The sequence below is a fragment of the Oryx dammah genome, unplaced genomic scaffold (assembly GCF_014754425.2).
Source record: "Oryx dammah isolate SB20612 unplaced genomic scaffold, SCBI_Odam_1.1 HiC_scaffold_13, whole genome shotgun sequence".
NCBI classification, from domain to species: domain Eukaryota; kingdom Metazoa; phylum Chordata; class Mammalia; order Artiodactyla; family Bovidae; genus Oryx; species Oryx dammah.
In genome coordinates this window covers 53,543,567-53,560,629 of record NW_024070197.1, presented here as the reverse complement: position 1 = coordinate 53,560,629, position 17,063 = coordinate 53,543,567, and the positions used below count along the sequence as shown (strand labels likewise).

At 50.5% G+C, this 17,063-nt stretch overlaps 1 protein-coding gene across 1 annotated transcript in view; it reads left to right on the top strand.

The window, feature by feature from the left end:
* The window catches only part of CRISPLD2 (cysteine rich secretory protein LCCL domain containing 2), a 69,673-nt gene extending 52,844 nt beyond the window's left edge, over nucleotides 1–16,829 (top strand). The window contains exons 14-15 of the mRNA XM_040253967.1: nucleotides 2,770–2,903; nucleotides 14,439–16,829. Coding sequence (XP_040109901.1) covers nucleotides 2,770–2,903; nucleotides 14,439–14,493 — 189 coding nt within the window. The 3' untranslated portion in view covers nucleotides 14,494–16,829. The remainder of the gene's footprint in view (nucleotides 1–2,769; nucleotides 2,904–14,438) is intronic.
* Nucleotides 16,830–17,063: the final 234 nt, after the last annotated feature.

Sequence of the window (17,063 nt, the reverse complement as noted above, 5' to 3'; positions counted from 1 at the left end):
GGGTCGCAGAGTGGGCACAACTGAGCGACTGAACAACAGTGAAGTTGGTGTCGCCTCGGGTCTTGAGGAGAGAAAGCAGATACCTTGTACCTTTGGGGAAGCAGAGGTGAGAAGAGACGTGTGGGAGGAGGAAGCGAGAGGAGAGTGTTTGTCTGCCATCAGCAATGGAAGGCGTGTGCAGTGATCACCAGCCCATGCAGTGAGGAGGATGAGGTGCTGGGTGTGAGGGTCCCATGCCTGCTGTTATCGTGGGAACCTCTGTACTGCTGGTGCCCAGACACCCTCAGGGGCCAGGGCAGAGGACCATCCCAGAGGCCCCAACACTGGAGCACCCGGCCTTTTGGCAGCTGTGGTCAGAGGATATGCCTCCTGGGCAGGCCCTGGGTCTGGTCACTCACAGAGCATGAGCAATACAGAGAGGGAGACAGAAGAACCCCCAGTCCTGCCCACCAGGCAGACAGGGAGCCCCAGCTCAGCCCTGCAAACAGCGAACGTAGGAGGATTCCACAACAATCATTTCCTTCGCAGAGTCTCCCTGCCTCTCTCTGAGATGGGGCAGACTTATTGCTTGTTAATTTTCTAGGGACACAAACCCTTCTGAGAACTGGAAAGTTGTGAATCCTTCCTCTGAGGAGGTGGGGGTGGAGAAGGCTTCATAGTATTGATAAAGTTGACCAACCATCCCAGTTTGCCTGGGATGCTGGGTTTCCCAGGCTCAGTGCTAAAACCTCAAAAGTTCTTGCCAACCCTCTAGGCCCACAGAGTTCTGCCTGTAGCCTCAGGGCCTCACAGATGCCCTGGAGCCTGCTTCAGGCTAAGGAATCCGGCCCTTATCTGTTTAATGTATGACCTGAAGACAAGATATGTTCACAAAGGATTAGAAAAACTGGCCTTCAGCGCCTCAGGTCAGTCAGTGGTAGGAAGCAAGAAATCCGGTTCTCTCATCTTTAGTGTGAGGGTGCCAGTCGGCTCTGAGACTCTCCAGCTTCTAACAGCAATATTAACTTCCCAGGGAGCGGGCAGGGCAGGGCCTTCTACTGTGAGTGTTTTTTCCTCCTTCTGCAAAACCAGCAGCTTGTCTGGAATGGCCTGGATTTGGAAGGGATGTGGCAGGAGCTGGCAGTCTGCAGGGCTGTTGGGTCTTTCTCTCTGCCTCTGACCCTCCAGTCTACCTCTTGCAAGGACCCTTGGAATTCCACTGGACCCACTGGGGTAATTCAGGACCCTCTCGCCTCGAGGTCCCTAGCTTTGTCACATTTTCAGAATCTTTGTGCTGTGTCGGGTCATGTGCCCACATGTTCGGGGATGGGGTGGGCATCTTCAGTGGGCATTTCCATTATTCTGCTGACCACAGAGGCACAGACTTGACCCTTAGCCCGATCTCGTTTGGAATCACTATTAAACCATGAAGTGTCTTCAGGGCCTTGGCAATGTTGTCCAGTCTCACTGAGCCTGTGTTTCTGGACTATAAAATGGGAATGACATAGTCACCCATCTCACTGGAAGATGAAATGAGATGACAAGCAAAAAGCAGCCCAGGGCTGGTATTCAATAAGCTCAGTCGACATGAGCTCTGCTTACCGTGCCGGAGGCTGTTGACGCCACAGATGGGTTGGTGCTCCTGACCAACGCTCAGCCTCAGGCTTCACCCCAGAGCAGCTGAATCTGTGGGGTTGCGGGGGAGGGGGGATAGGAAGGGCATCACCAGGTAAAGACGCCACGGCTGCAGTGAGGGTGGAGGCTTGCTGCCAAGGCCAGTGTCAGAGTCCAGCACAGGCCAGACGAAGGACCGCAGAAGGGTGTTACCTTGGGTCGGCCTCAGCATCACCTGGCCCTCACCTAAGGGGATGGTTCTGAGTCTGTAGGTACATCAGGGTGAAGTCCAGGAGCCTGCATCTTTCAGAAGCACTGGCCTCCCCAGCCCTGAATGAGTCTGCCCAGCTTTGAGAAACATTGATTAATTACCCTCAGACAACCCAGTCTGAAGAGCGTTTTTCTACTGGATAAGTCAAGACCCTAATGGAAGTTGAACCCGACGATTGTCTTACCCAGGGATTGGATGACTCGACAACTTTAGAAAACAGCATCTCCTGCCCTTGCTTGAAACACAGGGGCTCATGTGGCACCTGGAGTGAACCCAGATGCCCCCACGGCCCTCACGGCCTGGGGTGACTGGCCCCTGCTCACCTCCTCCCGCCTCTCCTGCCACTTTCTGTCTGACTCACTGTGTTCCAGCCACCGGGCCCCTTTTTCTATTCTTTGGATATGACAAGTTCAAGTTCACTGCGCTCCAGGGCCTTTGTATGGGCTGCTCCCTCTTCTTGCGACACTCCTCCCAGAGACGTTCCCATATCCGTGGGAGTCTTCCCGTATTAACTGTTCTAAGAGAGCCCCCTAATCTTATCTCATGATCAGGTTTTGTTTTCTTTATGGGTGAGTTCCTCATTTGTGTATTTGTTTGTCTGTCTCTCTTGGCTCCGTGAAGGCAGAACCTTTATTTTTTTCCCCCCGAATCCTCTTGCATCTAGTACAGTGCCCGGCACACAGTAGGTGTTCAGAAAATATTTGTCAACAAATTAACAAATGAATGAGGGATGAGGCCAGATCTCCCTGGAGAGACCTCTGAAGAATCGAGGTAGTGATGGTTACTTCCTAGGGCTTGGTGGGGTCAACATCCTCCCAACCAGCAAGCCAAGTCACGGTTGACCCCATCAGGGCGTGACTGAAGGCCTGACCTTGACACTAATCACAGCCCTTCTGCACTTTCAGACTTCCAGCATCTGTAAGACCGCTGTGCACGCAGGGGTCATCCGGAACGAGAGTGGGGGCTATGTGGACGTAATGCCTGTGGATAAAAAGAAGACCTACGTGGGCTCGCTCAGGAATGGAGTCCAGTCTGAAAGGTAGGGCTGCTTTCTCGGACACTCAACACCCGACCTGTGGGGGCCATTGGAGAAGGGCCACGGCCAGTGCCCTTTAAGATAAAGCTTGGGCAGACTTGGCACGTTTTCTCAGTAGAACACCCAGGACAAGCCTGTCTTTCTCTTCTCTCTTCCTTTCTTTTTTCAAAATAAGAGCTTGTTTCTCTGCCCAGCACATGTTTTTGTAGACAATTTAGAGGTGTCAGAAAAGCCCCAAGGAAAACTGTCACCCATTACCTCTCACCTGGGGGAGTTAGAGGTCTTTGGTGTGCAACCCTATGGTCCTTTTTCAGTATATATGTGTGCATGGCCCCCGCCTCGCCCCCCAAAAGACAAAGGGATCAAGTTATAGTCACACAGTGGTTCTCTAGCTGCATCAGAATATAGCTGCATTCCGTTTTCCGGCTAAGAGCCGAGTCTGGAGTGCAGCAGACCTAGGTTCAGCTGCTTCCCAACTTTGTGACCTAGAGCCGGTCGCCTGGTTTCTCGAGCCTCTGCTTTCTGGCCTGGAACATGGGGAGAACTACAGTCCCCACCTCTGGGGGTTGTTGTGAGGCTGACAGAGGTGTTGCCCAGCCCTTCTGGCCAGGACACCAGCCACATTGGACTGGAGCCCACGCTGACGACTGCATTTTACTTTAATCACCTCTTTGAAGTCCCCTTCTCCAAGTACAGTCACATTCCGAGGGCACCAGGGATTAGGAGGTCCACATGTGAACTTGGGGGTGGGGGCCCACAAGCCAGCCAACCACACCAGGAGAAATGATGAAGATTCTATACTTGGGGGAGCGCTTTAGAAAAGGAATATAAAGTCAAGGGTACAGACTGTGCCAGGCACCCTGAAGCCCGGGCTGTCGTGACTCCCTGGCACCCTGCCACTGTCTGCACCCTCCCACCCTCCTGGGGTGCTGCAAGGGTGGACCCTGCAGAGTCAAGTGACAGGGATCCTGGCAGGGGGTAGGGGCACACGGGTGTGCTCAGTCATAGCCATCAGCCCCTAACACACGGAGTTAACGGCTTCTGCTTTTTCTCCTTCAAAGCCTGCAACCTCTGTGTGGGAAAAGCTTAATGAAGGGAAATTCCATTGATTTAATGGGAGGGAAATGAAGCAGCTGATTAGGTGGAATTTCCTGGTGGGGCTGGAAAGAAATCCCAGGATACCCATCTCTTGAGTTCACTGTGTCCCTTTGAGAGAGAAAACGCCTTGGTGAGAAGCTGATAGGCTGGCCTTCATATCCTGGAGAGAACCCCAGCAGCTCCACCTCCGCCCTAGGCTGGGACACAGGGGGGTCTCTAGGGAGGACTGGGGACCGACAAAGGGTCCCCCAAAGTGCCTTCTTCCCCACTGTTAACTGCCTCCGTCCATCTGTAGTTCTCTCTGCCCAAAGGACCCGCCTGACATACTGTCATTATAACTGCCCCTTGACATTCACAGCCTTGGTTCCAGGATCCCCCAAGGATACCCCAGTCCAAGGATGCTCAAGTCCTTGTTGTTGTGGTTCTTTAGTCGTTCAGGCATGGCTGACTCTTGTGACCCCATCTACTGTAACGCTCCAGGCTCCCCTGTTCATGGGATCTCTCAGGCAAGAATACTGGAGTGGCTTGCCATTTCCCTCTCCAGGGGATCTTCCCGACTCAGGGATCAAACCTACGTCTCCCATATTGGCAGGCAGATTCTTTACCTCTGAGCCACCAGGGAAGCCCCAAGTCCTTATATACAATGATGAAGAACAGGAGGTTGTCCACATCCACGACTCCACAGCCAGGTGGACACGGAGTGGATACAGAGGGCCAACTGTGTCTTGTGGCCCCGGAGTGGTTGATGCCCACTGCACTACTCAGATAGGTTCTACTGAGCGGACAGTTTGCTTCCCTTCCTTCTTGGGCTCTTTCCCCCTGAGTAGGTTGTGCAGGCTGAAATCTGTGATCAGCTGAAATCTGTGGTGAGCTTCCCGACCTGTAGAGGGAAAATGATAGCAGCCACCTCCAGTGTTGGGGAAGACAGTGGGTCTCCAAGTAGGCTCCCCAGAGCAGCATCCAAATTGATGGGGAGTTTGCTAGAGAAGCACATTCTCTGGCCCACCGGGACAGACACTTGGGGAGCCTGGGTCTGCCCTCGGGGGCCCTGACGCCTGCTGGAGGGCGGCCGCTGCTGCAAGAGGGGGTGATGCAGGGCGGCCACGTCCAGGCACACAGTTGCACTGTCTGTGCTCCTGACAGTCTGGGATACACTGTGTATCTGCAGGGGTTCCAGACGCATGCCGGGATGGGTGGGCGCCAGGTGGTAGTCTGCCCTGCATGTGCAGAAGGGAGAGGCCAGGCCAGAGGGGACATGGGGTCTGAGGGCAGCTGGGAGCCCTCTGCACTGCTTGTCAGCTGGCTGTCCTGGGGCAGGCAGTCTCCCCAGGCCTCCGTCAGTGTCTGCTGTGAGGATTAAATAAGAAAGTGCGTGCAAAGTACTCACCAGTGGCTTAGAGCAAGTGTCTAACAGACCCACTGGTCTGGCTGTTATGACACCTCAAGGCTAGTTTTGAACCTCAGGACACTATGGTTCTTTTCACGTAGGGTCAGGTAATGCGACTCTAGGAAGTAGCCTACATGGATTATTCCAGGACAAGGGAGAAAGCATCGTACAGGAATTACTCTTTCGTCCTGATACCCATCCGTTCCGTGTGCTCTCACCTATCAGGTGTCACACATGGGGTGAACCCTTACAGTGTCCCAGGCACTGGGACCTAGCAGGGAACACACAGTCCCGATCTCTGCCTTCTGGGACTTGTTACCTAGTTGCAGGACAGACAGCGCAGAAATAGCAACTTCAGTAGCAGGGCACAGGCGTCTCTGCTATGGAGGGTGGTGCCGGGAGCCGAGTACACCCAGCAGGGCCCCATCTTACCGGCTGGAGGGGCCTCTGTGGTGACGTGGCTCCTGCAGAGATGTCTGGCTGCCCCAGGCAGGGCAGCCCCCTCCTCCCCTTCTTTAGATGGGACCTCAGAGCCCCTCTGCGTACGGACCAGGGCTGAGGAATTTCCTCAAGGCTAGGTTGAGCCTGTTCCCATTAGGGAATTAGGGACTGTGGGAACCCAGCCTGAGGATGGTGACTCTGTCCTCAGTGTCTGCAGGGCCCCTGGAGTGGTCATGGCTGTCCCAAGGGAGATGTGGACACTGAACATACAGTAGCCCGTTCACAGAAAACCACGTTCTAAATTTAGGGAATCCTTCAATCAGTCAAACAAACAAAACTTCCTGAACAGAATTCTTAGTACACGGACAAAAATTTGGTTCCGTGTCAGTGTCTTTAGTTTAGCAATTGTCTTTTTCTAGAAAAGGATTTCCTGAAAGTTTTGAAAGATGACCATGCAGAACTGGGACCACGTAAGATGACAGGCACTTTCTCTCTCTCACATACATGCCTATGAAAGAATGGAAGGAAAAGGAATCCGGGGAAACTTTAGATGTTGGGACCTGGGTTTGTCCAGATATTCTCAGAAAGAAGCTAGACATCTGGAAGAACATCGGTTCAGGATTTTTTTTTTTCCCCCTGAGGCCAGGACTGAATTTTGAAGACAGATTTCACAATGAGATTGGGAAATATACCAAACAATGGCAGATAATACTCTTGGTCACAATGACCTGTTTACGGAGGTTGATGGTATATGTGTGGAGTGATGTTCACCCGAATCGTAGGCCATCTGGACTAGCATTTATGGGGCAGCTCCTGTGTGCTGGGCACTGTCCCTGGGGCTGGGGCCGCAGGAGGGACAGAAGAAGCCAAAATTCCCGTCCTCAGAGGCCTCTGTCTATTGGGGCATGTCCCAGATACATACCGTGAGCCACATATGGGATTAAGAAAAAATTATCAGAGATTAGTTGATTTACAGTGTTGCGTTAGTTTCAGGTGTACAAGACAGTGAGTCAGTTATACATACACATATATCCACTTTTTTTTTAAGGTTCTTTCCCCAACACATGGGGATTTTAAGGTTTCTAGTAATCAGGGCAAAAAAGAAACAGAAGGGAGAATTTAGAGTACATTCATTTCATCCAGTGAATCAATGTTATTATTGTTTCAATATGTATAAACAGAAGAAGAGTTGGTGGGAAACTTGCACTCCTCTTTTCTCGAAAGAGCTGGGAAATCCAGCGGGTGTTTCACACACAGAACGCGTCTCACACACAGAACGCGTCTCAGTTTGGGTGAGCTGCATTTCAAGCCCTCGATAACCACTGTGAGCTCTGGGAGTCTCGAGGGTCAGGTGTCTGAAACTCTCTCAACTTGTGCAGAAACTCTGGGAAGCAGAAACCACTGGGCCATTATTTCCAGATGGAATGAGCTTTGCACTCTCCCCCAGGCTGGCTAGACCAAGCTGGGCTGGTTTCCCCCAGCGTCTCCCTCCCTCCCTGCTCCTGTTTCCCAGCACTCTCAGATCTGTACTACTGTTAGCTCAACTCACCTCCCAACAGTCCCATGAGGCAGAGACCACAGTTACCCACATTTATTAATAAGGAAAAGGAGGCTTAACAGAGAGGTTAAAGGACTTGCCCAAGGGCACCCCACCAATAAGCGGCAGGGCCCATACTTGAACTCAGGCTGGTAACCAGCACACGTGACTTCTCACTGCAGACAAATTGTTGACCGAAGAAGGGGCTGGGGTGAGTCTTAACACTCCTAAGGTACACTTGTTTGTAAACTTTACAAATATTTATTAAGAGAGAAATACTTATTATTTAAATAATAGGGCTTCCCTGGTAACTCAGGCGGTAAAGAATGGCATCTGGGACCCCTCTGTACTGCTCGCCAGCTGGGTGTCCTTGGGCTGGCAGTCTCCCCTGCCTCTGTCAGTGTGTCCTTACCATGCAGGAGACTCAAGTTTGATCCCTGGGTCAGGAAGATTTCCCTGAAGGGAATGGCAACCCACTGCAGAATTCTTGCCTGAAGAATACCATGGACAGAGGAGCCTGGCGGGCTATATAGTCCACGGGGTCGGCAAAGAGTTCGACACGACTGATCGACTAACACTTTCACTTTCTATTTAAATAATATGTCTAGGGATTAGAGAAAAAGAGTTCCTATAAGCATTCTGTTAATCTCTGTTAACTGCTTTTTTTAAATAACTTTTCCAGGCTTCCCCTACCCTACACCGGGCAATACACATAAAAATGAAAATGTAGATTGTATTTTTTCCCCTAAAAAAATATTTTCTGAAATTGTTTTTTCCTAAAAAATATTTTCTATTTCGTGAAATGAGATGAAGATGTTTGACGATTCCTTGGGGATTGGGCTTATGCGCGGATAATTCACTCGGCACCGTGCACCTGCCTGCCGTTCCCCTGATGGGAGAATGCGGTTTCAGTCTCGTGGGGTGATGCTGTCCATGGCCCGGGGCTTGAGCTCCAGTCAAGTGCACAACACTGACCCAGAACCTTCCCTGGATGAGCTCATTCACCTCCTATAGGGCCCCTTAGGATGGGGTGCTTTTGTGAATTCTGTCCTCAGAAGCAGAAACTGAGGCTCAGAGAAATGGATTAACCACCCCAAGGTCCAATAGATAAGATCTGGAACTCTTTCTGTCTGACTCTTGAAGTTTCCTGGAAGATCAACAGAGGGTAAGAATCTGGGAGAACAGATTAGAATATTTAAAAAATGTTTATGTATATGTAACACACTATACATATAAATACATACATGTTCATGTATGCATATAAGTGATATTGCTTAGTACTAAAAAAGATGTCGCACATTTAAAGCCAGGAGAGCAATCCTCTGCCATCCTTTTGTCGCTGAGTTCCATACCCCCTGGGGTTAGCTGCAAACTAGTGGACCGTTTATCCCAGGACAGAGGTACACTGTCCTGTCTCTTTAATCCAGTCTCTGTCGTGTGCTGCCAAACGCCAACCACTTCCTCCCTGAGTAATTTTCGCCCACAGGAGTGAGCTTCCAGGACGAAGCCTTACGCTTTTGGCTCCTGGCGGACCTGCAACCTCCCCCCTCCCAAGGGGCTCCCGGTGTTTGAGCCCCGACTGCCATGTGGGGTTGGCCAGTGTGGTCCTCAGCAGTGGTGTGGCCACAGCCCATCCATTTAGGGTGCGGGTCGGGAAAGGGTCCCAGAGCATCCACAGAGCTGCATCTGTGTCCCAGCTGCACCTGGAACAGATGTTCTGTTTGGGGCAAATCACGTCACTTCCCAGAGCCTTGCTTCCCTTTCTGTAAGTGGGAGGAACCCTGGAGATCTCTTGGGGGGCTGCGGGGACTGGATGGGGTAAGATTACATAACGAACCGAGGCAGCGTGGGGGTGCGGCAGTGTGTGTGCCAGACACAGCCGCTGGCTCCGAGAGCTGAGCACTGGTGCCCAGGGCAGGCGAGGGGCCGTCAGAAGCCTGGACTCACTCCCCAGGGCTGGGCTGTGACACCACCCGAGGCTACAGTGCCTCAACCTTTCCCGGAGCTCCCATCCCAGCTCGTCAAGTAGATCAGTGACCCTGGGGACGCCCCAGAGGCTTCCCAGGCCAGCTCCGGTTCTGCCCCAGCTCTCACAGGGGGTTTTTGTGCTGGTTTTCCCTCCCTCCCCCCTCCCTTTCTCTCTCTTTCTTTCTCCCTTTCTTCTTTCCTTCCTTTCTCTTTTTCCCTTCCTCCCCACCCCCAACTTTTCATAGTAAGATTAGAGAAATTTCAAGAAATAGTGCAAATAGTTTTAAGAAACTACTATCACAGAAAATCCCACTGTAAACACTTTAGTGGTTTCCTTCCAGATTTTTTTTTCCTATTTACACAGTAACACTTTATTTCTTCGTTTTCTTAATTAATTTTGCTTTTGGCTGCGCTGGGTCTCCGAGGGCTTCTCTAGCTGTGGCGAGCAGTGGCCACTCTCTAGGTGTGGTACCCAGGCTTCTCTCTGCAGCGTCTTCTCTTGTTGCAGAGCACAGACTCTAGAGCACACGGGCTGCAGCCGTTGCAGCTCGTGGGCTCTAGAGCTCAGGCTCAGGAGTGGTGCACAGGCTTAGCTGCTCCGTGTAACGTGGAATCCTCCCAGACAGGCATCCGCCCGAGTCCCCTGCATTGGCAGGCAGATTCTTATCCACTGTACCATCAGGGAACTCCCTTGTGATTTTGTTTTTGTTTCTACAGAAAAAGGAATCAGACTGCCCGCATTGTTCCGTTAATTTTTTTTCAGTCAACAACAGTTGTAAGTGTCTTCCCAATATTTCCCATGCCTGACATAGCCACACCATCATTTCCATGGCTCCATGATATTCTCTTGCATGGACAGACCATCGTTTCTTTACCTAGTTGACTGACATCTGGGTTGGTTCCTTTTTTTTTGTTATTGTAAACAACACAGCAAAGAACATCTTTGCACAACCTGTGTGCTTTCCCTACACTTTGCTTAGGTAACTTCCTGTTAGCAGCATAGCCACAGCCACCAAATTGACCTCTTTCTGTGATGCATGGCATGTCTTTCTCCTGTTCAAGCCCTGCTGAGAAAAAAATCTCCAACTCTTACCAGGCAGGTCACCCCACCCACTTCCCCACCCTCCTGGTACAGCATCTGCCTTATCACAGCAGTGCCCCTCACTGGCCTGCTCTCTTTCCTGGGTACCTCAGGGCCTTTGCACCTGTTGGTACCCAACCCTGGGCCCTCCCAGCTCCTATACCTCCCATGGCTGGACCCTCATGTTGTTTACGTCTACACAAAAATGCCAGCTCCCCAAGGAGGCACCCTCCTGCTGTGGGGTCTCCATTCACTCTCCCCGCCCCGCCCCCCCACACCCCCAATCTAATTGGATCCTCAGGACCCACCACTGTCTGCAATTACTCCTTACACCTATTTAGCAGTTAATCTCTCACCCCGAGACCGTAAACTCCATGAAGGTAAGAACCGCTTCACAGGTGTGGTTAACCCTGTGTCCCTGACACCCACCCCAATGCCCATACATAGTAGGTGTTCAGTAAATACTGGTTGAGTGACTGCCAAAATGATGAGTTCAGCTATTTGTTCAGAACCAGTTGTAGGATTTTTAATACCCTTTATGAAAATTATTCAATATATTTTGGGAACATCGTCCAATACCTTTGGTGAAAATTGTTCAGAAATGTTGTGCTGGTTTACATTCCCTCATGGGAGCTACAAACTAACCTAGAAAGAGTCAGAGGGCAAGATTTAGAAAAGGAGGTTGTCTTATAATTTATCAGGTCACACTTGGTTTTCATCAGACACACACAATTGTCAGCTTTCCTAGCAGAACTGGCGCTTGGTAAATGTTGGAACATGGACCTTGCCTGAGGCAGCGGGAGGGGCCCACTTGATGTCACATGATACCCAGCTGGCCAGCTGTCTGATGTGTTGAGAAATAAACAGCCCGTTCAGCAGAGCTTGCTTGTGCCTTCCAGGTGGGGTGGTTGTTCAGTGGGGATGTCTGGTAGGAACTTTAGGGTTCCCGTCTGGATGACAGCCTGAGTGGCCCCTGTCCCTGGCTTGTTGGGGGTCCTATGGATGGGGGCACCCACTGCCCCAACCATAGAGTTTCAGAATCACACACCCTGGTAATTGTCCCCAGCACGTGTAATAGCCGAGAGCGTGTGGCTCTGAGTGATTCTCCCAGACGATTTGTTTGGGCAGAGAATCCAGGAAAGTCTTGCAGCCCAGAGGCCCGAGGAGGGCCCTGAAATCTGAGCTTCTGAGAAACTGCAGGGCAGTCAGAGTCGCCGGAGCCCCCACCACAGTGTCCACCCTCTGCCTCTGCAGGCCCATGGGGGCTTCTGGCACCAATATCCTGTCATTTCTGGGCTCTGGACTTTCCCCACCGCCCCCTCTTGCCAAGGGCTCCCATCTGATACACATTTCCAGAAGACCCAGCTCAACCAAAAAAATAAGAATGGTAATAAAAAAGCCACATGAGGGGCTGTGCTGGAGGCACGTGGCTTAACAGGCCACCCCATGCATAGTTGAGGAGGTTGTGAATCACGGTAACCTTCCTGAAACACAGTTCAGCAGGTTGCCCACATCACCAGTGGGCATATCCTCTGATACAGTAATTCCACTCCTAGGAGCTTATCCCTGGGTGCCCTCCTATAGATATAGGCAGCCCTACGGACCAGCTTGTTCTCTGTAGCATTGTTTGCAAAAGCAAAACATTAGAAATGGCTAAATATCCATCCTCAGGGACCCAGTTAACTATATGATAAAGCATGGTGCAGTGGTAAAAAGCATCTGCCTGCCAGTGCCAGAGCCAGAGGAGACACAGGTTTGACTTCTGGGTCAGGAAGATCCCCTGGAGGAGGGCATGGCAACCCACTCCCGTATTCTTACCTGGAAAATCTCATGGACAAGGGAGCCTGGTGGGCTACAGTCCATGGGGTCGCAAAGAGTCGGACACGACTTAGCGACTGAGTACCCAATAGCTTCCTACAAGAGAATACTATGCAGTTGGATCAAAAGCACGAGGAAGCTGTTTTTGTACAGGGAGCCAATGGCTGTAAAAGGGACAAAAACAAATGTTGACAGGATGTGGAGAAGCTGGAAGATGCTTGTGTGTCGCTGGTGGGGATGGAAAATAGTGCAGCTGCTCTGGAAAACAGTCTGGCAGGTTTTTAAATAGTGGAACATACATTTAACACACGACCTAGTAATTCCACTCCTAGGTATATACCCACAAGGAGTTGGAAGCATATATTCACACAAGAACCTGTATGCAAATATTCATCACAGCGTCGTTTATATTTGCCAAAAATGGAAGAAACCTAAAGTCCATCAACTGAGGAAGGGATTGATGGTGTGGGGTCTACCCATGTGATGGAGCACCACTCGGTAAGAGAAGCTGTGAAGTGCTGAGCACGCCACAGCATGCTGCTGCTTTGCTGTTTAGTCACTAAGTCGTGTCTGACTTTTTGACCCCACGGACGGCAGCTTCCCTGTCCTTCACTATCTCCCGGAGCTTGCTCAAACTCATGTCCATTGAGTCCGTGATGCCATCCAACCACCTCATCCTCATGCCCTCCCCTTCTCCTAATGCCCTCAAGTTTTCCCAGCGTCAGGGTCTTTTCCAGAAGTCAGCTCTTCGCATCAGGTGGCCAAAGTACTGGAGCGTCAGCTTCAGCATCAGCCCTTCCAGTGAATATTCAGGGTTGAGTTCCTTTAGGGTGGACTGGTTCTCCTTTAGGGGTGATTGGCTTTCTGTGATTGGCTTCTGTTGAGCTTGATGCTTTGAGGCCACAACATGGGTGAACCTCAAAACACCATGCCCAGAACAGAAGCCAGTCAGAATGCCACACGCTGTGTGATTCCATTGACACGAGAGGTCCAGAAGAGGCAGGTCTGTAGGAACAGAACTGGCCAGGGGAACTGACTGTGAATGGGCACCAGAGACCTTCCGGGGATGACGGTAATGACCTGGACTGTGGAGATGATTGCATAGCCCCCCAAATCACTAAAAGTCACCAAACTGTCCACTTCAAAAGTATGAATTTCATGGCATGTTGTGTCTCAATGAAGCTAGGTTTTTCGGGTTTTTTTTTCTTGCTTTATAAAAAAGGATTTAGCTCCCATCTTGTGAGCGTGGTTTTTTCTGACTGTGTGACTTGTAGAAACTGACTTTCTCCTTGCCTTCATACTCTTGTCTGCAAAATAGGGATACAAATGGCTCCACTGTGGGAGGGAGGTAAAGGCGGATAGAAAATGCTTCCTTTACAATTCAGTTCAGTTCAGTTGCTCAGTCGTGTCTGACTCTTCAAGAACCCGTGGACTGCAGCATGCCAGGCTTCCCTGTCCATCACCAACTCCCAGAGCTTGCTCAAACTCATGTCCATCGAGTTGGTGATGCCATCCAACCATCTCATCCTCTGTTGTCCCCCTTCTCCTCCCGCCTTCAGTCTTTCCCAGCATCAGGGTCTTTTCCAGTGAGTCATCAGGGCTTCCCTTGAGGCTCAGCTGGTAAAGAATCTGCCTGCAATGCGGGAGACCTGGGTTTGATCCCTGGGTTGGGAAGATCCTCTGAAGAAGGAAAAGGCTACCCACTCCAGTATTCTGGCCTGGAGAATTCCATGGTCCATGGGGTTGCAAAGAGTTTGACACGACTGAGCAACTTTCTCTACACTCCTATACAATATCCGAGCTCAATTGTTGTGCCTCTTTTAGTAACTGGAACACATGCGCTACTGTTTTAACACCACCCTATTAATCAGTCAAGCAGGCGGTTTCTCTTTGGGTTGACAGGTGGTAGCAAAAACCAGGCAGAAGTCCTAAAGGCTGAGTTGCGTTCAGACAGACGGGGGCCAGCCAATTCCAAGTTAACAGAAATACCTTAACAACCCAGACCTCGACTCAGATCCGGGTGTGTCTACAGAGGCAGAGGGCTTTGCCAGCTGCTCCTGGCCGGGGTGGGCCCTGTTCCTGAAGCTTTAGGAAGCATCTCTTGGCCACACTGCTTCCACTGAGGGGACCTGGGGACACCCAGCTCCCCCACCCCCAGCTCGATCCCTGCAGAACTTTCGGTAACATGTGCTCTTCCTTCTTTTTCAGCTTGAGGACCCTTAGAGATGGAAAGGGCTTCCGCATCTTTGCCGTGAGGCAGTGAACTTGCAGGGCTGGGGAGAAGGGCACGTCCTCAAGACGGCTTCAGGGGTTCTCTTTTTATTTTTATTTTGTCATTGGGGGGGTGGGGGGGCCGGGGATGTGGGGAGTCAGGAAGCTTCCTCTGATTGGCGTCCAGTGTCCCGTCTGCCGTGCCTTGGGCTCAGCTCCTTGCACCGGGAAGAGAGAGCATCCCTGGGGTCCTGAGCAGACAGCCGGTGATCATCCTGCCGAGGCCCAGGGGTCTCCCCGTGGAGGTGTCCTTCTATGGATGGAGAGAAGATTCCTACCAGAGGAGAGAATGAAGAATTTGGAGCTGACACCGCAAGGCACTGGGGCCATGGGAAGAGGCTCATGGAGAACACTTGGGGGGTGGGGGAGTTTCAGGGATGGAGTAGAGGTAGCTATTTAAAACATTCAGAAACACAATCTGTCCCTACCAATGGTGAAAATGGGATTAATGTTTGCTGGTCAGACAAACGGGCTGGTCTGGGGGACTCTGCCCTGGCCCCTGTCCTGCTCCCGTCCTGCTGCATGCGGGCTGGTTCTATACACAGCAGTGCTGGTTGACTTCGAGTTCAGCCCTAATTCCAGAGATGTGTCTTGTCTTGGTCCTTCACTACGTCCACGTGGCCTGTCTGTTGCCTCGACTTTTGGTCTCATTGAGGACTAACGAACCAGGACCCTTCCTTGATCCCCTCCTTGCTGCGGCTCACACCCCGCCCAGACTAGTTTTTGTGTCTCCCACCAGGGTCTTTGCTTAGCAAGTGATTCTGTATGAAGCCCACCTTTTAATTTCAACCCCTCGTTCTCTGTGGGTCCCACCAAGATGTCTAAAAACAGCCAAAGAAGGGCTGTTTAGTTGCTGCCTTTAAAAATGGCACTGAAGTGTGCAGATTCCCCATCCGTCAGATGACCTATTTTTCTGCAGTGGGAGGAATGGCTTCATTCTTTAGTACATTCCTCGCCGAGGTTAGCAGCTCTGGAAGGAGACACAGCCTGTGGTTATGAAACCATCTTGCAGCATAATAACAAGAGATGGTAACACACGCGGGGGATTTCTCTTCCTGTTTTTGTGGAACGGTTCTTGCCAAATGTTCCTGAGGCTCCGAGGAGCGTGGTGCTCTCTGGCTCCCATCGCCATATAAAACTTCATAAGCCTCGACCCGAACCCACAGTGAAATAAAATACCCTTCTGTAAATAGTGTTTCTTTGCAGAAGGTAAAATTCCACCTTCCACCACCAGACTGGCCAATAGATCACTTTCGTGAATGCCAGTTTCAAAGTTGATTTCACCCTCAATCAGCATATTTCAAAGGCAAAAGAGCTAGCAAAAAGTTAAAAAGAAAAAATTAAGATAGTCTGGATGAGGAACTCTACCTGGGGAACCAAGCTGGTGCTTCCATCGGTGTATCCCTAATTAGAGCAGAAACAAGGTAAATACTATTCCCAGCTAGAGGGAGTTTGTAGAAGGAAAGAAACCGTTAACCCTGAAAGAGCTGAAATGAGCAGGACTGTTTTTGCTTTGCACACTGTGGGCTTGTTATAATTCATAAGTACTGACTGTCTGACTCCAAATGTCAGAGTGGAAGAATTTGGTCAGACTGTCAGATACTCATCTTGTCCCTGCCAAAGATCTGAGTCCTTGGAAACTTCTGGATGCTAGCTATTATACTGTTGGACCTCTGCTTGTCACCAGGCTTTGGTGGCTGTGACCACGTCCAAACTCTGAGTTTGGGTTTTTAGAATTAGTGGCAGTCCAGGGGAATTTCAGTATGTTTGCTTTTAAAGCATTCTGCCCGAGGGAGAGTCTGAAACATCCAACAGGAGTGAACTCTATCATTTAAAAATAAAATTCCTCGTTCCTTCATTAACTGGCCTGAATAATGGACTAGAAACTCCTTGCCCAGAACCAGGTCTTGCTATCTTTTTCACTCTCACAAACATTTTGAAATTGGAACCATTTATCTTCCAGAAATGAACACAGGGCTTCCAAGTAGAAGCCCTCAGGGACCCCCTTCTCATTTAGTGTGTTTAACAGTGCCTACGGCGCCTTCAGCACCTCACCCATAAGATGATGATAAATCTGGCCGACGGTGTTACTGGGACCCTCCAAAATATAAAGTTTTGGTTTACTTCCAGGTTTTCCCATCATGTTCTGATTTTTCATACTGTCTGTAGGCTCACTCAGCCCGCAGCTTACATGTGTGCTTTTTTCTATGAAAAATGATGTATTTTACTACTTCCTATGTACAAAAATTTATTGTAAATTTATGTGTGCTTTGCTTGAACAGGGACCACGTTGCTGTCGTTTCAATAAAACTGATTTGATTTCTAAAACGTTTCTGGGATTTATCATTTACGGGCACACCTCAACCGTTTGTGTAATAAAACGTTTAAAAGCTCGTTCCAGGCTGGTTGGAGAAGGAAATGGCACCCCACTCGTGTTCTTTCCTGGAGAATCCCAGGGACAGGGGAGCCTGCTGGGCTGCGGTCTATGGGGTCCACAGAGTTGGACACGACTGAAGAGACCTAGCAGCAGCAGCAGGCTGGTTGTTTTTTTTTCCATGCCAT